We start from the raw sequence: 26,345 nt of genomic DNA on the forward strand, positions 1-26,345 counted from the left end.
GTGGACAGCCGTGGGCTCAAATCTGAGCCGTTCTGTTCCTAGTGACAAGGCCTTGAATAAATGACTTTCTCTCTCTAGAGTCTGAACTTCCCCATCTATAAAATGGGAATAGATAAGGACACCACTCATGGACTGTTGCAAGGACAAAATGGACTTGTGTATGTGAAGTCACCCGAATAGTGGCCAGGTCCACATTGGATATTCTGGAACCATGAAAGAACAAGAGGCATGAGCTACCCCCGTACACATGACAGGCATAGCCCTTCTATGGGTGTGTGAACCTCTTAACCCCGATAAGTAAGGAAACATCACACTGAGTGTGGTCTCTGGGCTGTCCCCTTCCCACTGTGGTCAGGCCACCCCAGTGCAGCCACACCTCCTGCCAGAGACCAGAGCGGCATGCCACTTCTGCTGTTCTAGGAAACAGGGTAGCTCAGAAATGCAGGAGGCAAAAATCCTATGAAAATGGGAGCTGTAGAGGAGAGCTGGCCCCAGAGCAGGACTCCAGGGCGGGGCCCGGCTTTGCAGAATGGCAACCCAAAAACTCTCTCCTCTACCACCCTCCCTCCACAAGAGTGGTGGGGAGCTTTCCCTTGGGTGGTGTTAGCAAAAGGAACAGCCTCCGTTGCAGACTCAAATGATCAGCTGGAGGGCGAGCAAAGGGACCCATCAGTTATTTACATAGGAGTAGGAACTCATTTAATCAGACGGGTTTCCTGCACTCTGCTGGGGAACAGAGTTGAGGAAAGATTTCTGAAGCCGGGAGAGGAGCTGGGTAATTGCGGAACCTGGGTACTGAGAGTGAAAGCATTATTCCTGGTCACCTCCCCTTCTCCAACCCTTCGCTGGTTGAGAAGGTGGTGGCAGAGACGGGAGAACCTGAGGGCTCAGAGAGGAAGATGCTAGAAAAGAAGGAGCAAGGAAAGGAGAGAGGAGAAAGCCTTGTCTGTTTTCCACTATGGTCTTACGCCAACCCCACACCCAAGAATGATGAAGAGGAAGTTTGTGCTTTTCCTTCCCCACTGGTTTCTAGGCCATCCCTGCTCCCATGTCAGAGGGCTGGCATATCCATGGTGGACAGCGTTCTGAGAGGCCACATCACTGCCCTACTTATCCAGAGAACGGCACTGCATTGAAAGGCCACTCAAGCCAAAGACCAAGGGGACCGTCCCTGCCCCCTCCCCATTTTAACAGCTCATCATTAATTCTTATTGATTCCTTTTATGTACCTAAAAAAAAAAAAAAAAGGTTATTAAGCACCAACTGTATGCAGGCATGGTGCTAGGATATAAAGGTAGAATCCTGGTTCCTAAATTTGTCCCATCAGTTCCCATTGCTACCATCTTTGTTCTTGCCTCAGTCGCAACTTATCTACTTTGGCGCTGTCCCCTAAGGCCTCTCTGCCTCTGGTCTCTCCAATCAACCTTTCCCAGTGCCACCAACATGGTATTTCTCCAATGTGAGGACCATCACACACTCAGAAGTACAGTCAAGACGGTATCAAGCACAAGACATTTTTAAAGCATCTTATGAGTTCTGTGTTAATAAAGGAGATTCAATTTTTGGAACACTGTGAGATAACAGGGGAATTCACTGAGTTTTATAACAACACACTACAATTATACAGTATTGAATACCAGTGAACTTTGATGAAATAGGAATTTACGTGCCCAGAAATGTTGCAAGACAGCATGACAAGGTTTATCACACAGACGAGTACAGTGGTCATCAAACTATTTAAATCTGATCTAATTTGGGGTGCCCAGGTGGCTCAGTCAGTTGGGCACCCGATGTTTCGTTTCTGCTCAGATCAAGGTCTCAGGATAGTGAGGTCTAGTCCTTCCATTGGGCTCTGTGCTCAGTGGGGAGTCTGCTTCTCCCCACTCATCCTCTGCCCCTCCCCCCACCATGAGCACTCTCTCTCTCTCTCTCTCTCACAAATAAATAAATACATCTTTATATCTGATCTAGTTTCAGTAAAGGAGATGGCAAAAGAGATGGAAACAGCTAAAACAATCGATTAATTAAAGCCATGAATGAGAAAAACATTACTTGACGATTAAGTTAACACTAACTTAACACCTGTTATTAGTTAGGTGGCATATGGTATAAAAAGGCAGCTCTTCTACGGAGCCATACCGATCCTGAAATACTTCTCCAACTCTAACAGCTTTGGCAGAACAAATCCAAACACAAAATATGCCAAAGCAGGAATTTGTTACAAAATTCAAAGACCAAAGTTAATCATTAAATGTTAATAGAATCTGGTAAAATAGAAAACAGACAGTGACTCCTTACATGTAGGAAACAATTTTGATAGTCTCAAGTACTTTTATCACAATGCATACAAAATGATTTTATGTAACTCCGAATGTATACTGTGGTTCTGACAGTCATTACTCATTCAATGATCATGAAATAAATCAGTTCCCCCCAAACTGTAGTAATACTGTTAAGATTATGAACAGGGAAAGCCTGGAAATAATAAGTTAATGATTGTAATACCATAACGGTGATAGAGTAAATGAGGAAGAAAAGGAAGAGGAAATAAAGAGGAGTAAGAAAATTTCACTGACATAAAGAGACTTTAATTATTATTATTATTATTTTAGTCTCTAAGATTTTGTTTATTTATTTATTTGAGAGAGAGAGAGAGAGAGAGGGAGTGAGAGCAAGATGTACAAGCAGAGGGAAAGAATCCCAGGCAGACTCCATGCTGATTTGGAGTCTGATGTGGGGCTTGATCTCTCCACCCCAATATCATGACTTGAGCTGTAATGAAGAATCAGATGCTTAACTGACTGAGCCACCTAGGCCCTCTGAAATAAATAGAATTTTTAGATTGAAGGAGCCTGCCAGGTTCCAGAGTAATCTGATACAAAGCGCTCAACACCAAGACAGTTTGGTTAAATTAATAAACTTCAAGAAAACATATCTTTAGGTATCAAGACAGAAAAAGCAAATAAATTTGGCCTCAGTCCTCTCCTCATGAACATGGAATGCAAGACAATGCAGCAGTCTACAAAATTCTACAGGCAACGGCGTGTAGATTACATTATACCGAGCGAAGGTATCACTCACGCAGAACAGGAACTGATAGACATTTTCTAGGAATTTGGACTGCTTACCGACAACATCCATCCAACTAAGAGCTTAATCAAAGTAAAGAATTTGCAAGAGGGAATGCCAGAGTAAAACAGCCAGGGCCATGCCTGAGAGCATCTTAACATAGAATCAAGACAGGTAGATGGCAGTGGTCCATCCTGATCTTTCTCAGCAGAGACTCCATTATAAAAACAAGCTACAATGACTCCAACCTCTTAATGTATTAGCAACATCTATATAGTTTTTGCTTACTGTTAGATATTTTAGGAAACATTTTAGGATGAAGAAATAGTTCTTTGAAGTTTAGTAAGTCCAATTTTACTTCAATATCTTTTGCTTGTGTTAAAGTCAAGGGAATTTAAATTTATTATTGCTTAAACAGCATGCTTCCTTTTAATAATCCACTTCTGAGGGAAAAAAACACTGAGTTTAAAAAGCAACTTGCCGGGGCACTTGGGTGGCTCAGTGGTTTAAGCCTCTGCCTTCAGCTCAGGTCATGATATCACTCAGAGTCCTCAGCAGGGATCCTGCTTCCCTCCCCACCCCCCCACCTCCTGCGCTTGCCTCTCTGCCTACTTGTGATCTCTGTCTGTCAAATCTTAAAAAAAAAAAAAAGCAAATTGCAGAATCCCTTTTTGTACCTCAGTCTGGTTATGAGCTGCAGACTGCCTGAATGCAGCAGTGCCGGGAAGGGTACACACAGTCTGCAGTCAGGAAGCCCTGCTCCTGTTTGGGCCTTAGCTCAGACAAGATCTCCTATTCCGGTGAGCTCCCATTACTGCATCGGCCTCTCGCCTCATTTATACAATGGGAACAGTTCTCTGTTCCTCAATAATCTTTCAAGAAGGTATGAGAATAAAGGCGACAACCCAGGAAAACCAGCTCAAAAGACAGGAAAGTATGGTTATATTAACAATTTATGTATTAACTCCAACCAGAAGAGCCCATTCTCTGCCCACAGAGGAAAAGGGAAAGCTTTCTGTTGGAAGGGGACTGCCCAAGTGCCAAGGGGTTAGGGAGTTCCTTGAGGCTGGCTTCAAACCTGTCCAGCTGCACAGATAGTTAGCTGATACAATCAGAATCACACTCAGACTAGGCTTAGAATTCGGGAAGAGACTTTTGCTCTTTCCCAGTGGATTTAAGGATGAGGGCACATACAAGGGCCTCTGGAAATGCTGTGCTCATTTGGCAAACAGTAGGGAGAAAGGCTTCTGTGAATGGAGCTGACTGGGAGGAAAGCCACGTCCCAAGAAACATAGAGAAAATAGGTCCTGGTGACACGATTTGAATACCTAATCAAGCCGGGTCAGAAGGCAGCCACAACCTTATTCACCTCGTACAGAAGCCATTCATTCATTTTAGCTTAAGCCACCAGATAAAAATTTGTCACCAATTTACATATTTGTTTCAGCTGTAACTCATACAGAAGACCCTCCTCGAGGTACAGTTCACATGTCCCTATAGCCACACATTCAACCAAATCTACTTTTGAGCTCCACTCCACCCCCCCAATCCCACCTGCCTCCGTGAAATGAAAAGCAGTTGCTCTCGGTGATGGAAATAAGTCCCCTGGGTGAGTTCATAGGAAAACTTGGAAATGGAGTACTTGACCGTGCCCTAACTCCTGGCAGCAGCCTTCTTCCTGTCCACGTGGTGCTCCTGGGCCAGCTCTCGATCCCAGTAAGATCATCATTCCCCAAGAAGATGCAATTTACTGATAACTTCTACAGAGGGTACCAGGAAGGCCCCAGGCAAGGCCGGGACTAGGAGGCCAGCCACACACCTGCAGTGCAGACTTTCAGGAGGCACTTGCTTGGTTCATGAGGTCAAGGGGGCTCCTTAGAGGTGACGCCTGCGGCACCTGGCCTTCCTCTCCTGAGCTCTGACCCTCAGCGGGCCCATCAGGATGTCTGTTCCATTCCCTTCTCAGTTAGCAGCCCTTCCTTGCCATCAGCTCTGCAGCTGCATGCTGTCTGCCTCAGTCCTGAACTTCCCCTTGGCCTGTCCAGCCTGCTTCTCCCTGACCTGTTGTGACTCACACCACCGTCTGGTCTTGGGAACTCTATCTCCAGTTTATGATCTCATCACACCTTTCAAACTGGATTAATAGGTCTTTTGTTTTTTTCCACTCAACTAATTCAAATGCTTTCTGGCTACAAGCTTTGATGGCCCTGGACTCCTTCCCCTACCCCATCCAGCCAAGCTTTGGGATCTGAAACCCAGATATGGGTCTCAGTTCCCACTGCTGGCCTAGACCCATCATACTCTTGGGTTGAAGGCACTCCCTAGCACTCCCAAATACACACGATGGAAAGGCTGGCAGTCACCTTGAACTCCAGGTCAGGCAGACCCTGGGAGTGTGAGATTTGGACCTCTTCCCCAGCCTTCCATCTCTCCATTCTTGCAGACCTCACCCCCACCTGGACTATGGGCTCCATCTCCTAATGAGGCTCCCTTTTCTCTGGTGCAGATTTGCTTCAGTCTCTGCTGGTCAATCTCCTCAAATTCTTTGTGGAATGGGGTGATATGTAAATAAGCATGTAGCCAAACAAACAAAAAAATACGGCCCTCCAGGTCTCCCAAATTTACCCACTTTATAGAACCATGGTACAGAGAGAATCTGATCCTCCCACCCTCTGCCTTAACATCCATCAGTGGCTTTCAAAAGAGCCCCCCCCCCGCCCCCGACCAAGAGTCCCCTTCAAAGTATGTTCTCTAGGCCATTCACTGGTAAAACAAGGACTGCATAAAAAAGGAGCGAGCTGAGAACATTCTATGTCCCAGAAATGACAGGACAGAGTCGTCCTAACTCCAAGCCCCCCATGTCTGATTCCAGCTCCCCCTTCCAGCCCCTGCTTTCAGGCATACCCTTTACTTACAATTCCTGAAATGCAGCAGACTCCCTCGTGCATCTCTGCCTTTGTACCTGCTGCCTGGCCCACCCCACCATGCCCCTGATGCCATTTGTCCTTTTTTACGTATCAGGCTAAATGTGACAGCCTCTTGGAAGGAAGCTGCCTTCCCCAGACAATGCCTTTTCTAAGGGGACTCACTTTTGTGCCTGTGCACCTCCTCCCTTCTGCCCTCAACAACGGACAGAGCATAGACACCAAGGTCAGCCCTGTGCCGAGCAGGGAGAGAGTTAAGGGACAGTGTGAAATTATGCAAGCCCAGAGTGAGAAGGTTTCCTGTTGGTACTTTACAGCCCTAATGGTTAGTTGCAGATCTGGTTCTTCTACCAGACTGTGACCTCACAGAGTACCAGGCCTCTATCTGTTCACAGTTACACCCCAGTGCCTAGCGGATGGCCTGCCACATAGAGGAAGTAGGCCGGCAAGGGTAGTGGCCCCAGGGCAAACACTCCCAGGGTGAGTTCTAAGTCTAAAGTCACCTCTGGAGCTGCTCCCCAGCCAGAGTCCTAAATCAGCTTGGCATCAAGGGATGGAGTGCTTATTACTGCACTGTGACCTGAAGAAAGCTGTGGGTTATTTATGGCACTGAAGTTTCAGGCAGAAAACAGAAGTTCAGGGTTTCCAGTAACCACTGGCTAATTGTGAAACAATGTAAATTTTGAGTGTCTGTGTATGATGTTCAAAAAAATATACATCTTTTTTACTTAGCGAGAGAGAGAGAGAGAGAGAGAGAGAGTGTGTGTGTGTGTGTGTGTGTGTGCAGGGGAGGGGGTGGGGCAGAGGCAGAGGGAAAAGGAGAGACAGAATGCCAGGCAGACTCCACCTTGAGTGCAGAGCCCTGTGTGGGGCTCCAGCCCACAACCCCAAGATCACGACCTGAGCCAAAACCAAGAGTCAGACGTTCAACAAGTGAGCCACTCAGAAGCCCCTCTGTATATGATTTTTAGGCATTATGGTCAGGTTTTTGAAGCCATCCACTTTGCTCAGGGGACCGGAATCCTGCCCTCTTGGTGGTCCAGCCTTGCCCATTGTACCTAGAGAAAAACCCACTCCACCCCCTACATCAGACCACTCATAAGCCACTAAGAAGTAAGAAATAAGAAAGGGGGAAGAAAAGAAAAGAAAAGAAAGGGAACATCATTACAGTTGTAAAGGAAATTTTTAAGAATGCAAGATGAACTGGAAAATTTTCCAGAAAATCTAACCCAAGACCCATAACAGACCAATACCAGGGAGAAAATCTACTCTTCAAAAAAAGTACAAGTTTCAGATAGTTTTTTAAGAAACTTCTACAAACCCAAACTACATATGTTCTTCAGTTGTTCTAGAACAGAGCAGAGAAATTTTAGGAACTTAATGTTGACTTAGTACTTAATATGTGCCAGGCACTGTGCTAAGCAATTTGTGTGTGTGTGTGTGTGTATACCATGTTCAAAAAAGCTTACAAATTTACTAAAAGAGATTAGTAGAAAATAAGTCAAAAACCTTGAAAGAAAGCATATGTATTCATAAAAATTGATCACACTTATAAATACAGATAATAGCCTAAATAAAACAGTATTGAATAGAACTGAGCTATGAATTAAAGTAATAGTATATCAGGACCAAATAGACTTTTTCCTCCAGGGAATTAAAAAAAATGGCTCAACACAAATATTGTTATATAATTCATCACACTGAAAGGTCAAGGGACACTTTCATAGAATCCCAAAGAACACCCAATCCTGAGTTAAAAATAAAACAAAATAGCAGCCACACACAAAAAAACGTTAAGCTAGAAGTGGGAGGCAACTTTCTGAACGTGATTTTGTAAAGTTACCTAAGGAAGCCAGCAATAAAGAGCACAGTATACAAGAAAAACTCTCATGAAAGATAGGAGTAAGATAAAGTAGTCTTTTCTTTTCTTTTCTTTTTTAAGTTGCCTTTTCTAACCACTTCCTCTCACTCTTCAATGTTATTCTGAGGGTTCTAGCTAACAAAGCTACACAGAGGTAATATGTGTAAATCCTGGAGAGAAAAAGTTTTTATTATTTGCCAATGGTATGATTTGTTTACCTAGGAAATCCAAAAGAATCAATGGGAGAAACTTACAAGAATAAAAGAGCTCAATCAGATGGCTGATATAAAAAATTGGGAGGCTTAGAGGATGCTAATGATAACCAGCAAGAAATGGTAATGGAAAAGATTTTATTCACGGGGTCACTAAAAATTATAAATTTAACTATAATTTAAAAGTCCAAAAGTATATCCATAAAACTATAAAACTCCAAAGATATAACCAGAGATGACAACTCTCCCCAGATTCTATACAGTTTCAGTCAAAATCCCAATGAATACGTAAGTTTTTTTTTTTAAGATTTTATTTATTTATTTGACACAGAGAGAGAGAGATCACAAGTAGGCAGAGAGGCAGGCAGAGAGAGAGGGGGAAGCAGGCTCCCTGCTGAGCAGAGAGCACCTTGATCCCAGGACTCTGAGCCACCCAGGCACCAGGAATATGTAAGTTCTGAAACTGCATCAACTCTAAGAACATAAGAAAAGCAAAAGCCCTCCTGAAGAAGAATGGGAATTTGGCCCATGCAATTCCCTATGGCAGTAAGGATTAGCATAGCAATAGTCGGATCATCAGCACAAAACAGGTATTTACAAACATAGTGATTGCTTGGGCATTTAGTACTGGATGGAATGGGCATTTGAGATGAAGGCAAGAGTGGATTATCCAATAAAAGTTGAGAGGAACCAGCTTTCCATTTGGAGAGAAAAGCAAGGTGAGGCCTCCTACTTTATACCACCAAGAAAAAGAAATTCCATTTGAATTAAAGGTTCAATTATAAACATAAAACCATGAGATTGTTAAAATAGAATATAAGAAAATATTTTTAACATTGGCCTGGGGAAAAAAATTTTTTCCTAGCACGATCAAAGCAGGACACCACGCGGAAGACAGTGAGGAATTGGATGCTATAAAATGAAACATTTAAACACAATCCCTCACAGGAAATGAAATGACCAAGGTCAACAGGGGAAAACGTTTGGACTGTTAGTGGCTCTGAAATTAGAGACTAATTTCTCGAAGAAAAAAACCAAACAGGCAAAGGACCGAAATAGGCAATTCACAAATGAAGGAAAAAAAACAATGGCCAAGAAACATACCAAAAGCCACAAAATCTTAACAACAAACAGGGAAAATCTAAATTCTAATGTCTGTCTGTCGAGGAATCTGCGCGAGAGGCATTCTGGGAGAGCAGGTGGTACAAGTTCAAGCAGAGCCAGAAGCAAGCCACAATCAGTTTTAGGAGGAATGCAGTTCTGAGTGTGTACCCAGTGGGCAAAAATGCGTTAGCTGCACAGATCTCCTAAGGAGCGCTGCTAAGAACCTTACAGGAGCAGTCTCCTTAGAGCAGGAAGAGTTCATGTAGGTATGCTACCTTTCTGGCTAAAAAGGAGGAATTAGAATTTATAAGACAATATACCCCTACCTGTGCATATATTCATAAAGGAGCTCTGGAAACATTCAAAACTGGTAACAATGGTGAACTGTGGGTACAGGAGAAGTGGGAGGAATTCAGCAGATGGGGACAGAGTGACATGGAGACTTTGGCCCCTCTCTTTATAAACTGTGTAATTTTTTAAACCATACAAATGTAGTCTCAAAAATGCTGAATTAAAAATCCTGTACTGTTCAATAAAAATAATTTTAAGTAGATTCAATAGTTTGTTTGTTTCCATATAGACATTCCGAGATGGCAGGGTGTTACGGTTTTGACATAACTTCAGACAGAAACTAAACTACCTGCATCTCATTGAGAGTCTAACCAAATACCCACACTCCCTGGCGGTGACATGGAAAATTCCACTGTAAGACTTTCTAAAGGGCAATTTGGTAACATGTATCAAAGTGTAAAATTTTCATACCCCTGCACTGCAATAGCATTTCCAAAATTTACCCTGCAGAAATGAGGGGATAAGTGTTAGTAAAGATGACTCTGTGGTATTATTTATTACAGGGGAAACGGTTAACGATTACTATCCATTTGCATAGGCTAACATAAACCGTGGGCATGGCCCCAGATACTGTCTGTCTGCAGACCACACTCTTGAGTTGCAAAACCCTGGAAGCTCCTTATCTCACATTTCCAGCCATGTGACCCTTTGGATCTCTGCTCCCCCACACTATCTACCCTGCTCTGGGAGGTGCCACCCTACCATGGGCTAGCGGACTCACCTCGTCAACATAGGGGGGCAGTGGATGGGGTTGGAGCAGAAGATGTTGTTGGACTTGCGCATGCCATCGAGGAACTCCCGCACCGACTGGCCACGGAGCTCTGCCAGGGGCCGGACCTCGTGCTTGACGAACCACTGGTGCGCCTCGAAGCACTTGGCACAGAGGAGCTTCTCACACTCGAAACACCAGAAGTCCGCGGATTCTTTGCAGCGGTTGCAAACGGCCTGCACATCCACGATCTGCCTGTACACTGATAGGCGCCGCTGTAGACTCTCGAAGAAGATGTTATCCAGCACCAGTGAGTCGGCGCCTAAGGGCCCAGGCAGCTGGCAGATCGGGCACTGCAAGCTTGACGCCTGTAGGCATCCCGAGCACAGCGTGTGCAGACAAGGCAGCAGCTTGGGGCACTTGGCTTCTAGCTGGCACGCCTGGCAGCGCAGGAATTGGAATTCCTCTTCCAGGGTTTGCTGGGGGACCAGAGAGGTTGGTGTGAGCCTGAAATCCAGGAGTCCCCACCCACCAGACCGGCTCCTGAGGCTGGGAGTGGGACTCCATATTCCATTCCGGGCAGTCATTGGATGATACAAAACCCAGGCTTCCCAGGACCACACTCCCCCACTTACTCAGTTCTTCCTGCTCTCACCCCCCAATGGACTGAGCATCTACTTCGCATAAGACACAGTACTGGCCCTGAGATCCACGGATGGATAAATCCCTGCCTTCCTGGGACTCCGTGTAGAAAGGAGATCCATTAAGAGCATCTCATACAGCATCATGTAAAGTACGTCCTGTGGTTTGGTGGCACCTCAGAGAGTTAAACACAGGACTACCATATAACCCAGCAATTTCATTCCTAGATATATTTCCCCAAATAGCTGAAAACAAGTACCCAAACAGATACTTGCACACCCATGTTCGTAGCACCGTTAGGCACAAGAGCCAAAAGGTAGAAACAACCCAAGTGTCCATCAAGGGATGACTGGATAAACACAAGGGGTCTACACGTGCAATGGACTATCATTCAGCTTTAAAAAAGGAAGGTGGGGGTGCTGGCTGGCTCAGTTGGTGGAGCATGTGACTCCTGATCTCCACCTTGTGAGTTCAAGCTCCACCTTGGGTGTGCAGAGGTTATTTAAAAATAAAATCTTTACTGATAAATAAAAAGGAAGGGCCTTCTCATACATGCTATGAGAACCTTGAAGACATTATGCTAAGCAAAATAAGCCAAACACAAAAGGACAAATACTGCACAGTCCAGTTATATGAAATATCTAGACTAGGGAAATCCACAGCAACAGAAAGTAGTTTGGAGGTTACCAGGAGTTGGGACAAGGGGGTAATAATGAGCTACCACCTAAGGAGTACAGTTTCTGTTGAAGGTGATGAAAAAACTTCTGGAAACAGATGGAGGTGGGTTACCCAACACTGTGAGATGTACGCTTAAAAACAGTTAAGTTCTTGGGGCACCTGGCTGGCTCAGTCGGTGGAGGAGGCAACGCTTGATCTCAGGGTTGTAAGTTCCAGCCCCACATGGGGAGTGGAGATTCCTTACAAAAAATAAAATCTTTAAAAACATGGTAAGTTTTACGTTATGGATATTTTATAGCAAAAATAAAAAGTGCTTACTATACAGTACCTGGCCCATGAGGAGTGTTCACAATTAAGTAATACCACTCCTATTTCTAATAATGCAAATTATAAAAATCACTGCAACCTGGTGCTTTCACGAAGGGGAGCCCAAAGGGCCTGGGAGAACATAGAGCAAGGGATGTAAGTAAGTAGCTCCTCTGGGGGAGGAAGGCAGCTGGGGAGTTTGTCCGAGAGAAGGCTGAGTCAAGTTTCCGGGAGGACCTTGTAAGCCCCTTGCGGGGGTGGACTGGGCATGCAGAGTGCTCCAAGAAAAGGATCCTGGAGATACCCTAGCGGAGAAACCACCACAGGAGCTCTGAGGCCTTAGCCAGGGCACGTCTCTCACCCGGGCCAATTTTCCACTTTCTGACCTGGGAACTTGGGTTTTGGTTTTCCACACCTGGGACATGCCCCCGGCTCCAGGCCTGCGCAACTGGGCTCCTCCCGCCATTCTCCTTAATCCGTGCACCTTCTCCCCAGGCAGAGGTTTAGGGGGCGGGTCGCCAGAGTGGGCAGACAAGTCCAGTCCCAAGTGTCAGGGACCCTCAGCGTCTTGCCCCCTGTTCGCGGAGAATCCCAGTCGAGAGAGGCTCCCCTAACTCATCCTGCTGCCCTTTTCCACCCTCACGTACCCTTACCCCAGCCAAGAGGGTCAGGACCCAATACCTGGTTTTCTCTCTGTGTTGCTCTTTAAGGTACTTGGTCAAGTTGCCCTCTTCCTTCCCACCTCTACCCGCACCGTAAAAATCAACAAAGCCTAAACCCCATCTCCCCAAACCCAGTAGTACCTCCGCGGGGCTGGGGCTGGGCTGGTGGCCTTCGGGGACGGACTCCGGGGGAGGCATGGTGGGCGTGTGGGGCAGTGCGGGGTCTTGCTGGGGACCCGGAGATCGGGCGGGTGCAGGCTCCTGCTGCATGGATCACAGCAGTTTCGATTCTCGGTTTTGAGCTTGAGGGGCGGGAGGGGAAGCGGAACGAGAGGCGGGCGCCAGACGCGGTAGTCTCCTCAGCCGGTCCGAAAGGGGCGGTGCCCGCTTAGGGCCCGCCTCCCGAGAGGAAGTGAGACAGAGCGAGGGGCGGTTCTAGGGGCGGAGAGACAGGCGGCGGCCTTGGAGGACACGCCCAGAGCCGAAGGGAGGATTGGGAGCAGAGGAGACGCTCAGCTGACCTGGGGGTAAAGAGACTTTGGCAGAGCAGAGTAGAAAGAAGGCGGCGGCCGCCCTAGGCTTTGGGCCCAGTAGCTGAGTTGAGCCGCGGTGGCTCTGCTTTGGAGGAACTCCAGGTCTAATGGAAGAGCAACAGTTACCCAAACAGAGGTTTTCACACAATAGAGGGACTGGCTGGAAAGGAGATCCTCAGCTGGGACTTGAAGGAACTTGGGATGGGTCGGGGAGAGCTTGGAACAGCACGTGCCAAGGCCTGCAGGTTTGAAACAGGAGAGTCTGTTTAAAAACTAGTTTTCATTATTTCGTTATTTTCAGATTTAAGAGGGGACCCATGAGGGGGATCAGAGCTAAGAAATTGGACCAGGTGGGTGACAGTGAGTTTAGAACCCAGAAACATGATCCAAAATGCATGTTGGGACGGTAAGTCTGACAACCTAGGACGGTGGCCTGGTCTACGACAATGGTTGTGGGATGCAGAGGAGGGATCTGAGAGATGCTGGGAGGACACTGAGTGGGGCTGAGGGGAACAGGACGGTGCCTTGGGTGACAGCTAGAGAGATTGGTGAGTCTGAGGCAGAGGAGCAGGGAGGGAAGGAGGAGAGGTGGTGAGCAGATACGAAGACAGTGAGGACAGAGCAAGTTAGCTCTTGACCAAAGGAGAAGCATGCCAGCTCTCAGCTGGTGAGGGGAGAAAACACCTCTAGGCAGCTTCACTGGGCCAAAGGCTCTGGCTTCAAACATCAAACCATCCCAACCACTGTGCTAACTTCTGGTACAATTCTGTGCTCAGTTCCAGTTTGCAGCCGACTAGGAATGGTGATGGAACCCTGCTCCCGTAAAGCTGATCTTCTGGCCTGTGTGGGGAAAGGGAAAGGGAGGGAGAGCCAACTTCCCAGGACCCTGTGAGGCCTCAGGGGCCTTACCCTACCCTCCAGCCTCCGGGCTTTAGAATTGGGCCATTGAACTAGGAAAAGCCAAAGATGGTGAGCAGCAGCTGCAGAAGGAACCTGGAAGGGTCCCTGTTGGGTCTGAGGAGGCAGGGCTGTCATGTGGCTGAGACAAGGAAATCTTTATTAATTTCTTATTAATCACTTTCAAAGAGAGCAACATTTTAAACTCCATGTTGAAAATCATTGCTTCTCAGAGTAAATTTACCATTTGCATTTAGATTTTCTCAAGCCATGGAGAGGCAAGTTACCTCTAGGTCAGGTTACCTCTGGATCAAGGGGTGTGCTGTTTCTGGATTTTTGTGATACTCTGGAGGGCCTGCTCTGGGATGCTCTGTGCTGTCCCCTCCTTCCTCACTTGCTGTGCTCCCTGAGGTCTGCACATGAAATTTCTCTTTTTGTGCCAAAGTTAAGGCCCTCCCGCCCCACCTTGACCACGTGAGGCTGGCTACGGGCTCATTCAACAGGTTAAGTGTTGAGATCCATTCTGAACCAGGCTTGCCGTGTTGTGGGAACGCAAGGAGGAATAATTTGCGGGCTGTGCCCAGGAGAAACCCTGATTCTAGATAAGACACCCCACACACTCCCACCCCAGTATGTGACTTTGGAGCGGGAATGCTGAGAAGGCTGGTAGCATTTCCTTGATTCTGGAGGAAATTCGGCTCTGAAATCCCACTCGCAAAGCTCACCTTGCCTTCCAGCTCCTTTTCCAAGGCCCGGCGGGAGCACGACTCCTGCGGGCTCGGTCCTCCCGGCGCAGGGGGCGCTGTGGGATAGCGGGAGCCGGCCCGGCTAGCCGCCGCCTCCTGCGCCCGTGGCCAGTGAGACCGGAAGCTGCGGCCGACAGGGGCGGGCCGGATAGTGGCCGGCTTCTCTGGCCTGGCACCGTGCGGGGGCGCGGGGCGTGCCCCTGTTAAGAGCCATGCTCGGCAGGTCCGGGTACCGGGCGCTGCCCCTGGGGGACTTTGACCGTTTCCAGCAGTCAAGCTTCGGCTTCCTGGGCTCGCAGAAGGGCTGCTTGTCCCCGGAGCGGGGCGGCGTGGGGCCGGGGGCCGGTGAGTGGCCGCCCAGCACAGCGGACCCGGGGCGGGGACCGGCTGGTACCTTCAGGAGTCAGCCGGTCTGGCGCCCTCGCGCCCTAAGAGGAGACACCGAGTGTGGCTACGGGGCGTGGAGAAGGGGCTGGACCAGGCATTGGGATGCTAGCGCTCACCCGCCCTCCCTAGGGCTACTGGGCTGCTGGCCCGGAGCTCTGTCATCTTCTAACAGGCCTCATCCCTTCCTTTATCCTCTCGGCACTTATCAGTCCTTTCTTTAAGCCTGGGAAGGGATTTCAAATTTCTCATTTTGAAGATGTATTTATTTATTTGAGAGAGAGAGAGGGCGGGAGGGCGGGCGGAGGGAGAGGGAGAGAATCTCAAGCAGATGGGAGCAGATCTCAGGAACTGAGATCATGACCTGAGCAGAAACCTACAGTCGGCAGATTCACTGACTGGGCCACGCAGGAGACACCTCAAATTCCCATTTTGACCAGAAAGACCCCAGAGTCTCGTCATGGGAGGTCACCAGCGCTCTAAGGGTGCTTGGCCGCAGAGAAATGGCAAAATCTTGATTCCAGATGCCTGGAGTTTAAACATCTTCCTATTTCTTGGTGGATATGGGCAGGCCCTCGGCTGCCTGTTGTGTCAGCTTTGGTCGTCTCTTGCTCCAGAGCCTTGAGGGATTCCCTTGGCCCCAGGGCCAGATCCCACATGACGCAGCCCGACAGGCAAACCCTGGAGGATTTCTGGTTGCAGGAGGGTCTCCTGACCCTCCTGTAATGACAGCTGACCCTCTCCAAGGCTTCCTTTCCTGCAGGAGCCACAGGGGTCAGAGTCAGACAGGAAAGCATCCTGGGGTTTGGAGAGCCCAGAGGTCATAGTGTTCCTGGAAGTACTGAGCAAAAGCTCTTGTCTGCTTCCTGCCCAGGCTTGGGAGGAGAAATATACCAGAGGATAACCGTGCTAGATTCTGGGGCTCTCAGCTCCATTTTCATCGTGGGCTCTTGGTTCTCCAAGGAGCCAGGACCTCTGATCTCAGATGAGCCTCATCTTCCTCGTTCCCACCTCCTACCCGAAGTCACTTCAAGTATTTGATAGTCCTTAGGGCATTAAAGGGGGGCGTGAGTTGTGAGCTAGTGAACAACATCTTCACCCTCACCTATGGTTCCTGTTGAGCCATTAATGCTTTATCCTAAGCATTAGGATAGCCTAAGGCATTATCTCCAAGAGGAAGAAAACACACTTCTGGGGCTGATGGTGGAAGAGGAATATGTTCTACCACCAGCATTCAGTTCAGCCCCAGCACAGTGTTTACAGATGCCTGGGTGCTTCTGGCTCTGTGCCAGGTATGGGAAGCACTATCTATCAGACAAGAGAATTGATCCAGATCCCTGGTGAGGAGAGCATCACATGGATTGGCTTCTCAAATCTGAAGGCTGTTGCCTAGCAGAGACTCGGCCTTGTGGAGGTGGGACTCCAGGCAGATTAGTTTTGATGTGTGGGAGGAGGGAACGTTCTTCACTAGCATCTGGCTAAAGACAGAAATGAGGCAAGGAGGCAACTGAGAGCTCCGAGAAGGGACTAGCTGCTGAAGGGGGAGGTGGGCCAAAGGTGCACTTGACCAACTTCACTCAGCCTGCTCCTGTCCTGCCAGCACTGGTTGGTGTTCCCTGACTGCCTCTGCTCTCTTGTCCCCAGACGCGCCCCAGAGCTGGCCCTCCTACCTCTGCCACGGCCTCATCAGTTTCCTGGGGTTCTTGCTGCTGCTGATCACTTTCCCCATTTCCGGCTGGTTCGCCTTGAAGGTAAGGCTGGCTGGGTCATACTCTGGGGGATTGGGCCCCACTCTCCATCCTCTGTCCTCTTCCCCTGAATATTATATTATCACATCGCAGTGAAATGGGCTGGTCTGGGTTTCTTCATTTGTATCTTTCAGATGAGGAAATAGGCTCAGGCTTGCCCAAAGTCATACTGGGAGCCAGTGAGTGGCAAACAAGCCTTCCCAAATGCCCAAGTTCTGGGGTCTGGATGCTGGCTTTAAGGTGCACACAGATGTCTTTGCCACATCTTCCTTTCTTTGGGTTAGGCTGAAATTTGAACTGAAAACTACTCCACTTGGCCCAGTAGGTAATGAGTAATAGAAATTCAGGTCTGGTTTTTAACAAAGGCTGGTGCAGAGGGGAAAGCTGGAGCTGTACTTAAAGATCGTATCTGAGAGCTGCAGTGAAGGTGGAAGCCCAGGCAGGCTGTGCCCTTTGTGTGGCCCTAGGAAACAGTCAACTTTTCTAGAAAGCCTTCGGGTTTGGTGTGGTCTGGAAGGAAGTCTTTAGAAGGTGCTAAATCCTAGTTATAAAGCTGCCACTGAAACAAACACTGTGTGACCCTGGGCAAGTCACTTTGCCTCTCTGGGCCTTCATTTCTCAATTTGGACTTATTTACTTCTAAAGTTGACCAAGCCCTTTGGTTGGGGTTGGAGTCATTCAGAACTGCACTCAAATCTTGCCTGTTTCACTCGGGGGCTCTGTGATTTTTGAGCAAATCATTTAACCAATCTCAGAGCCTTGGTTTTCTCTTCCCAAAAGATCTAAGGATGTCTGACACCGACCAAGGCAAATCATTTTTGAGCAAATCATTTAACCAATCTCAGAGCCTTGGTTTTCTCTTCCAAAAAGATCTAAGGATGTCTGACACCGACCAAGGCAAAGGAGAGAGAGGGGAGGGGGGTATCTGGGCAGACGCCATTGTGAGCCTAGTCCCAGGACTTTCACCCCTCTCTCTCATCCTCTTGAACAGATTGTGCCCACCTATGAGCGGGTGATCGTGTTTCGACTGGGCCGGATCCGCACCCCTCAGGGGCCCGGCATGGTTCTGCTCTTGCCCTTCATTGACTCCTTCCAGCGGGTAGATTTGAGGACACGTGCTTTCAATGTCCCTCCCTGCAAGGTGAGGATCTTTTCGGCTCCCCCAGACAGAGGGAGTGGGGGCTTGTGCAGCATGATTGTGGGAGCCAATTCCATGGTGATGAGTAGCCATCAGGGGCAGGGTGGTGGAAGAAACCAGAAAAGTTGAGGAAGAAGGCTGGGAGGACATCCTTGCTCAATGTACCTACTGACATGCACTTGGGGACGTGATTTTCCCTTTGAGGAGCTAGGTACCAGGAGGGCGGGTCTAGCTGGGTGGTCTTGGTGGGCCAGACCTCCCTACAGCACCAGCCCTTTGAGTATCTCCTCTTTCACGACCTCCCCCAACAGCTGGCCTCCAAGGATGGAGCTGTGCTGTCCGTGGGGGCTGATGTCCAGTTCCGCATCTGGGATCCGGTATTGTCTGTGATGACTGTGAAGGACCTGAACATGGCCACGCGCATGACGGCCCAGAACGCTATGACCAAGGCCCTGCTCAAGAGGCCTCTGCGGGAGATCCAGATGGAGAAGCTCAAGATCAGCGACCAGCTCCTGGTAGGCAGCTGTTCACATGGTAGAGGTCAGTGGTGAGCTCCTGGGCAGCTCTGGGCCTCAGTTTACCATGAACTCCAACTTTGGAAGAGCCAGCAGTCTGGGTGGGACTGAGGAACAGAAGACGGGTGCAGAGCATAGTGGTCTTGGGCAAGCTTGTCTTGGAGAGGCACCAGGGCCCTGAGAGGGGCATGGCCTAATCCAGATTCTGGGGCCCTCCCTAACTGCTGGGGTTCTACCCTTCACCACTCTGCAGGCGTTGCCATGACAATACTGGGCCTCGGAGGCGGGCAGTGGGGGTGAAAGGAGTGGGGGCCCTCCCAGCACAGTCACCTGGGGAATTCCGGGCTCCACGGGGCAGCATGTGCGCTTGGGGCTTTGTGTTCCTTGTTCAGAACAGAACAAAGAGACACAAGGGCCTTTGGACCTTTTTCTTGTCTCTCCACGTGTGGGTCATTATCTACACCAGAATTCCCCTCTCATCCCTTCTGTGACAGGACAGGGTGGAAATGTGGCATGTGTCACACGTGGTGGCATGTCCCCTCATCCCCAGGCTCACCTTGGGCTTTCTCCTGTGTCCTGGTGGACCCTGAGTGAGGTTTCCCCTTAGTCCCCTTGGCTGTGTTTTCCCCTGGGGACCTGAGGTTTGAGGACGGGAATGGGGGGCAGTAATGCCAATCCTGGAGATCCCAGTCCCTTCCAGAAGTGAACCAGCCCCGTGAGGGAAGCTCCCAAGGAGATGCAGCTGTGCTGGGGATGGCGGTTCTCACATGCAGAGTGTCTTAGGGTCTATGAGTCCTTTTGCTGCCCGCGTGTATCCACTTCACATTCTGCTGCCAGAGGGCTGATATTATGGTTTTATTTTGGCAGGAGGAGACTAAGGGCTCAGAAGTTATTGGTTGCCCCCCAAGAACCATGGCAAGGGTAGAGCTGGCCCAGAGCCAGATCACTGGCTATCCCGACCCCCACCCTCAATCCAGTGCGCCGTCTTCTACAGTTGATAACAAATTAATAACAGCTTTTATTTATGAAACCGCATTCCATTTTAGCGTACTTTTCAGAGGAGAAAGCTGATCTCGGCCTTATTGCTGTCAGGGGCGGGTAGGAAACGAAACCAGAACACCAGGAGTGTTGTGCAACAAAGCCGAGAGAGGCGGTTTGGGGGAAGTCAGCCCCACACCAGGATGTTAGTCATTTAGGGCCTGTTGCCCAGACTGAGTTGGTGCCTATTAGAGTGGGGTCAGTGCCTGTGGTTACAACGAAGTCTCAGGAACACTAGTTTGCCTCCCAGAAGCCCTGGGTCAGGCATACATTTCTCATTCTCACTCCTCTTTCTGCCTCCTCCCTGGAGGGACTCACACTCTCCAGTCTCCCTTGCTGGACCCTGGTGAGCTGCTCACTCCTCCCCCAGACCGGTTGCTTGCTTCCATTCACTGCCGCCACACACTACATTCCCGTGCCGCAACCTGGCCTCTTCCTCCTCAGGGGGCAGACCCCTGGGACAGGAACCCTTTCACTCCTCCAGTATCAGCCCTTCAACCTCCAAGTCTGTGCTGTCCCTCTGCTCACCGCAAGCCAAGCGGTGCTTCTTCCTCTGAGGCTCCTCCCTGCGTGGGCAGTGCTCTGGGCTCAGGGCTCAGCTTCTGCTTCTGGTAGTCCTCCCTCCGCTCCTTTCTGTGTGGGCGTGGGCACAGACTCTCTCGGCAACCCAGCACCTGATAGCTCTCCCCTACTTCCCCCGCCTCTCCCCCCTCCTCGCCCATCCTCAGTCTAGGCTTCCTCTAGACTCCTAAGACAGCAGCGTGACCTCCTTCCTGCTAGCTCCCGGCACTTCTCAGCGCCACGCTTGCTTCACGTGGGGGGAGCCTCTGACTCTGTGCACCCTCCTTTCTCTCTCCCTCTCTCTCGGATCCTCTGCTCCCTTGGCTTCCATTATTCCACTTCCGCTTTTCCTCCTTCCAGCTCACTCCTGCTTACTATTTGCTCTCCTGCCCTTCAGTTTCCAAAGTTCTGCCAATGGCCTCTTCTTGCCTAGGACCTCCTGGGAGGGCTCATCCAGCCGGGCTTCGTGCTGCTTCTGGACACTGATTATGTACAACCCTCTGCTCCAGCTCCCCTCCTGTGCCCTGGACCCCGTTTATCCAACAGCCTGGCAGACAGTTGCTGTTGCATAGACACTTCAAGCTGAACATGTTAAAGAAAAAAGAAATAGTCCTCTTCCCTCCCCTAGCCATGGCTGAGCATATGTCTGCCTGTGTGCTCGCTCCCCCAGGTGAGCACCGTGCTCACGATCCTGCAGGAGCCCATGCCAGAGAGCCGGCCCCTCTCCGCCCTCCAGCACTCACAGGCAGGCAGCCACCACGCTTCCTACTTGTTTCCCTGGTGTCTTGCTGTAGCTGCATCGAGTTGACAGAGTTGTGCTCTGTCTTCTACGTGTCTCGGCTTCACGGCCACCTCTCCGTCTAACACCAGAGCCGCCTCATTTCTGCCTGCACTTTGAAACAGTGGCCCACGTGGTCTCCACGTCCCCACCCTCCGCCCCCTTCAATCCGGTGTCCACGGAGCAGCCAGGAGGAGCTTCCAACGAGCAGGTCTGCGGTTGCCCCCCTGCTGAACTCCTCTCGAGGCTCCTCGTGTGTCAGAATAAAGCCAAGTGAGCGGGGCCGCCCACCTCAGAGCCCTCCGCTTGCTCCAGTCTCCCAAGCCACACTTGAGGGTCTAGCTAAATGGAACGGTGGTTACTCACACTTCCCCAGATGTTCCAGGTTCTTCTGTCCGGGCTTTTATACATGTTGTTCCCATTGCCTGAAAGAGTCCTTCTTGTGGGGTTCCTGGACCCAATTTCGATGTGGGGAAGGGGGGGTTTCCACATACACAGCACCAAGCAATTTTCAGACACCGGTAGGGTATCCCTAGAATTCAACTCACTTTGAACACTGTCTACCAAGAGATAGCATCAGATCCCGTGGGTTAGAGGCTCAGTCCCACTAGACTGCCCCCCATCCCTTACTAAAGATGCCAGTCACAAGCTCCAGGCTGTTGTCTGTGCTTCTCACTGACTGGCTCCAGTTGAGGGTTCCAGCCACCTCCCTGGGTCCTTTTGCTAGAGCGGCTCTCAGAACTCCGGGAAGTACATCTACCAGTTTATTAAAGAATGTGATAAAAGCTATGAATCAACAACCAAAGACAGACATAGGGCAAGGTCTGGGGAAGGGGTGTGGAGCATTCCTGTCCTCCCCAGGCACCCCACTCTCTGGCGTTCACCACCCTGGAAGTTCTGGAACCCAGTCCTTCTAGGAATTCTCTGGAGGCTTCTTTGCATATTGAGGACCAAGTCATTGGTCATCGCTCAGGATGGGACTGAAGGTTCCAACTCTCCAATCACATAGTTGGTCCTCCTGGCAGCGAGCCCCCGCCCTTGAGTGGGTCCAAAAGTCACCTTTCTTACCTTCATAGAAGACCCCTTTATCACTCTTCTCACAGGCAATTCCCAAGGGTCATAGGAGCTGAGTCAGGAACAAAGACAAATATGTAGAAGTATATTTTAATCAGTTAAATGATCAAATGGAAACACCATTTCTTTTAGATCACATCATAGTCTTCCTTCCTGCTGTACTCCTTGGCTGGGGTGACCCCGCTCCACCCGGCATTACTGCCCATTCCCTGGGCTTCCATGGGGGTCAGGCCTGGTCCTAGTTACTCACACCAGTTGCCAGCTCTGGGTTGTATGTACTTGCCCTCTGCCTGTGTTCCTCAGGAGGGAGCCTGGCCCAGGACAGGAGGCATGGTGCCTCCAGACTGAAGAAGGTGCTCCCAAAATGGCTTGTTGGCTTAATTCCATTTCTCTGCCTACACTCTTTTCCAGATGGAAATCAATGATGTGACCAGGGCCTGGGGGCTGGAGGTGGACCGGGTAGAGCTGGCAGTGGAGGCCGTGCTCCAGCCACCCCAGGACAGCCCAGCGGGGCCCAACTTGGACAGCACTCTCCAGCAGCTGGCCCTCCACTTCCTGGGAGGAGGCCTGTCCTCCATGGCAGGAGGCTTGTCAGCCCCAGGGACAGGTAAGGAGCTCCAGAAAGAAGGGGAGGTGCTCCTGGGGCGCTCAGCTCAGTGTCCTGCACTGGCTCAGGGCCCATTCCCTTAACTGAGCTGAGCATGTTCGTGCAGCGCACACCCGCCCAGCTGCTCAGGCTGTCCCTGCTGCTTGAGCCGACGGGAGCTAAGGTGGCGAATGGAGCTGTCTGAGTGGGTGGAGGCCTTCGGGAGCCTCTGTGGGAGGAGGGGACAGCACCCAGGGTGAAAGCTGAGGAGCTGCTTCTTAGCCGAGGAGGAAGTCAAACTCGGGCTTGAAGGGCCTATAAGAGGGAGCTGCCATGAGAAGTGCAAGTCACAGTGAGCCTGACCTTGGGAGCACCCTGACTTTCTTCTCTCTGCTTCCTTCCCCAACCCTATTGGCCACCCCCAGCAGACACCTTGGAGATGGTGAGTGAAGTCGAGCAGCCTGCCCCTCCTGTTGGTGCTGTGCCCGGCCCAAAGCAGCCAGTGGCGGAGGGACTGCTGACTGCTCTGCAGCCCTTCCTGTCGGAGGCCCTGGTCAGCCAAGTCGGGGCTTGCTACCAGTTCAATGTCATCCTGCCCAGTGGTGCCCAGAACATCTACTTCCTCGACCTCACTACAGGTGCCACTGCCTTCCCTGCCCTCACTCGCCTTCCCAGCCAGGGTGCCTGTAGCTGCCCCTCCCCATGGTCCTTTTTAAAATTTAAATTTAAAATCCTTCTGTTCCCGCCAAAGTTTAGAGGACACCATAGCAGTCTGGGGTGCAGACAGCACAATCTGGGGGTTTGTCTCCCTGCCTGTCTCTGTGAGAAGGACGACTTTGATGGTTGCAGCCCGAGCCCTGCACACAGTGCAGGCCAACTGCGTGCCAGCCTCTGTGCTGAGCACATGCAATGCATGATCTCCCTACTACTCACCTCGAGCCTGTCTTCAGGGATGATCGTCCTCCTCGTTTCATCAAATTGGAAACTGAGGCCCTCAGTGCTCCTACAGCCAATAAGACTTGAACTCAGGGAATTAGAACCTGAACACCTGACTGTTACTTTCTCCTCCTCCCAGTGGGCCATGCTAACCAGACCTTCCCCCTGCTGCATAGCTGTCCCCCCTACCAATGCTCAATTTTTCTTTCCCTCCACAGGGCACGGGAGGGTAGGACATGGAGTGCCTGACGGCATCCCTGACGTGGTGGTGGAGATGACCGAGGCAGACCTGCGGGCCCTTCTGTGCAGGGAGCTGCGGCCCCTGGGGGCCTACATGAGTGGGCGGCTAAAGGTGAAGGGTGACCTGGCCGTGGCCATGAAGCTGGAGGCTGTCCTCAGGGCCCTGAAGTAGCAGCGTTGGCTGACTGTGCGTAGCCCAGCTCCGAGTCTGGCGTCAAGCCAGGGAGGCATCCTAGAGGAGAAGGCGGCACTGGCGCCACACCTTGAATTGCCGAGGCCCCCCTCAGCCAGGAGCCAAGGAATGGAGGCTGGGCCGACACCAGAGCTGGGAGAGACTCTGTCAGGCCGCCTTGCCCTCCTTACCTAGAGTGCTTCTCTGGACAAGCCTTTGCCCATCCTGGTCGCCGGCTGAATGCCCAGCCCTGAGCCAGGTACACAGTGTGGTAACGAGAGCCAAGCCAGTCCGCTCTGCTGGCGACCTGACTGGAGGGGCGGGGCCTGCAGACATAGCCTGGCTGCATGGATTCAGGCTGGTGTGAAGGAGCCAAGCATGTGGCTCAGGTCCCAGCTCCAGGGTGGGGACCAGAGAGGTTGAGTGGTGGAGAAGGAGGGCAGCCACCAAGAAGAGTCACTTCAGGGCAGGGATTTGGGGATCGAGCTGGGCCTGCCTTCCTGGTTGCTCTCTAGGCCCAGGCTAGTCGGCAGTGGGGATGGAAAAGCGTGGGGCCTTCTCTGTGTCTGGCCCTGCTCCTGAAGATGTCTTGACTCGTCCTCCAGCTCCGTCTTGCATGCCTGACAGGGCAGCATGTAGGAGAGCCCTGCTGTTCTGTGCTTTTTACCAGAGGTTGGCAAACCACCAATAAATGTGCTGTTTACAATGTATTGAAGAGAGGTGGGGGCACGGGGTGGGTTGGGGAGTCCCTGAGGCCATGCCCCTACTGCCACCTGGGCAAGGACCAGGGCTGGGAGGCTGACACACCCTTAATATATGCGTGTGAGTCACCCACAGTTCCCCTCCTGCCAAGGGTTTCAGAGACCCTAGGGCAGGTATGGGCTCTTCTGTTCCTCTTTGGGGTAGAAGTTGGCTAGGAAAGAGAGGGTATGGGTGTGTCAGGGCTGGTCCTGCAAACACCCTCCCGAGGGGTCGTCTGATCACAGTCAGGAGAGGAGTCAGATTTGCTGTCAGCTCCTGGCCTCTCCCCACCCGCCGGGGTCCCTGTTTCTCCACCAGCAGAAGGGAAGGAAACAAAAGGAAGTGGGCCTAGAAGCCAGGCCAGGTCTTTAGCCCTGGGAGCCTGGCCCAGCTTTCTGCCGCTGTGCTCCAGCCCAAACCCCAGGGACCCCAGGGAGGGGGCCTTTTACGTCTTCAGCCCTAAGAAATCAATCTCACTTCCCAGAAAGGCTTGTGAAAAAAGAAACCCAGAGAAATCGGGACCTCCCCTTTGTGAAACAGCCCTGGGCTTGTCCTCTGGCACCAGGCTGTTCCCCTCGGGGCCTCTCTAGCTCCCCTGGCACTGTCTAGTTTTCCCCCTTTGTTTCTGCCAGTGCCTGCGTTTTCCCTTCTCTGGGAAATCCTCTTAGTGTGGACTAGGTGGCCTTGGGGTTCAGGTTTCAGCGGCCAGCCACCTGCCCCTGCTCTGCCCTCAGCTGGAGACTGTCTTTCCTGCAGTCCTTCCCGCCCCCACCAGCCACCTTCCCACCACTCTCCGGGCCTAGTGGGGCATGGTCCTCCGCCCTCCATGGGGCCCCCCTCCATGTTGGGGCTGTCACGTCCATTCCCCACTATGTGTATTACCATTCCTTGTATCGGTGCCTCCCTCCCTGCTGGACTGTGAGCTTCATGCATGAGCTGCTCATCAATTCCTTCCCCCACGGCAGCGGCACCCAGTGTACTGGGAGTTTATGGGAAAGCCCCACGTCTTCCTCATGAAAGCTTAGGAGAAACTGAAACTCAGATTGTCTTTGTGGGTGTGGGAGGATCAACTTAACATTTACAGGAAACCGAATCTCCCAGATGTCTACATAGGAGGGGTGTAAGGCCTGCCACTCCTTCCCTGTGTTGAGGGGCACTCATTCCTTGGTGGGGCCGGCGCTCCAGGAAAGGGAGCCCGCAGGTTCAAGGGCCCCTGGGCTTTGAGGACTGAGCAGGCCTTGCAGTCTGCTGGGGAAGGCAAGGGACACTTCAGGGCGATAGTGTGTGAGGAGGGAGGGAGAGGGTGTCAGTCAGAGGAGGCTTCTCAGATGAGGTGATGCCCTTGCAGCCACAGGGCAGGGTGAGGAGAGAAGCAAAGAGATGGGACAAAGCATGCCACAGAGGGGACAGCCCCAGTGAGGACACACCTGGAAGAGGCAGCTGAGTGCCTCTGATTTCAGGAACTGGAACCTGAAGTATGGCGGGGGTGGGGGAGGCGGCTGCGTGTGGATTTGGAGAGCAGGGGATAGAAACAGTAACCTCTACCATATGTGTACCTGCACTGAACTAGACTTGCTTAGTGTGGTTACCACAAGGTAACCTTGTGGATAACGATAAGTAAAATGCTCACATTGACATATGTGTAATGTATTATTTTGATATTATTTTAAAAAAATAAGTAAATTTTGAATAGCTGGTATAGTCACATCATTCAAATTTTTTTTTAGATTAAAAAGGCAT

General features: G+C 50.7%; 2 protein-coding genes across 21 annotated transcripts in view; one reads left to right on the top strand and one right to left on the bottom strand.

Annotated features, from left to right (window-relative positions):
• The window catches only part of PML (PML nuclear body scaffold), a 39,443-nt gene extending 26,553 nt beyond the window's left edge, over window positions 1-12,890 (bottom strand). For 13 of the 14 annotated variants that reach the window (XM_046008011.1, XM_046008010.1, XM_046008009.1 and 10 more), the window contains exons 1-2: window positions 12,660-12,890; window positions 10,243-10,709 (exon numbers count right to left, since the gene is read on the bottom strand). In XM_046008011.1, coding sequence (XP_045863967.1) covers window positions 10,243-10,709; window positions 12,660-12,788 — 596 coding nt within the window. In that variant the 5' untranslated portion in view covers window positions 12,789-12,890. Of the gene's footprint in view, window positions 1-5,984; window positions 6,161-10,242; window positions 10,710-12,659 lie in introns of those variants that run through there. The other variant, XM_046008017.1, reaches the window with a different exon arrangement.
• Window positions 12,891-13,056: 166 nt separating this feature from the next.
• STOML1 (stomatin like 1) lies at window positions 13,057-24,574 on the top strand. 7 transcript variants are annotated; one of them, XM_046009823.1, is made up of 8 exons: window positions 13,057-13,457; window positions 14,394-14,451; window positions 16,723-16,829; window positions 17,818-17,967; window positions 18,276-18,479; window positions 22,342-22,537; window positions 22,942-23,154; window positions 23,671-24,574. In XM_046009823.1, exons 4-8 carry the CDS (start codon window positions 17,887-17,889, stop codon window positions 23,862-23,864), a joined length of 888 nt encoding a protein of 295 aa, XP_045865779.1. In that variant the 5' UTR covers window positions 13,057-13,457; window positions 14,394-14,451; window positions 16,723-16,829; window positions 17,818-17,886; the 3' UTR covers window positions 23,865-24,574. The 7 variants fall into 7 exon arrangements, with proteins under 7 accessions (XP_045865779.1, XP_045865780.1, XP_045865778.1 ...); XM_046009824.1 differs by having other exon boundaries at window positions 13,057-13,296; window positions 13,828-14,451; XM_046009822.1 differs by having other exon boundaries at window positions 13,057-14,451.
• Window positions 24,575-26,345: the final 1,771 nt, after the last annotated feature.

Source organism: Meles meles, chromosome 6, assembly GCF_922984935.1.
Source record: "Meles meles chromosome 6, mMelMel3.1 paternal haplotype, whole genome shotgun sequence".
In the NCBI taxonomy this organism is placed as follows: Eukaryota; Metazoa; Chordata; class Mammalia; order Carnivora; family Mustelidae; genus Meles; species Meles meles.

Coding starts and splice junctions, on each gene's coding strand:
- STOML1 (XM_046009816.1), top strand. CDS start 14,907: ATGCTCGGCAGGTCCGGGTACCGGGCGCTGCCCCTGGGGGACTTTGAC. Junction 18,480..22,341: donor AGATCAGCGACCAGCTCCTG/GTAGGCAGCTGT, acceptor ACTCTTTTCCAG/ATGGAAATCAATGATGTGAC. Junction 22,538..22,941: donor CTTGTCAGCCCCAGGGACAG/GTAAGGAGCTCC, acceptor GGCCACCCCCAG/CAGACACCTTGGAGATGGTG.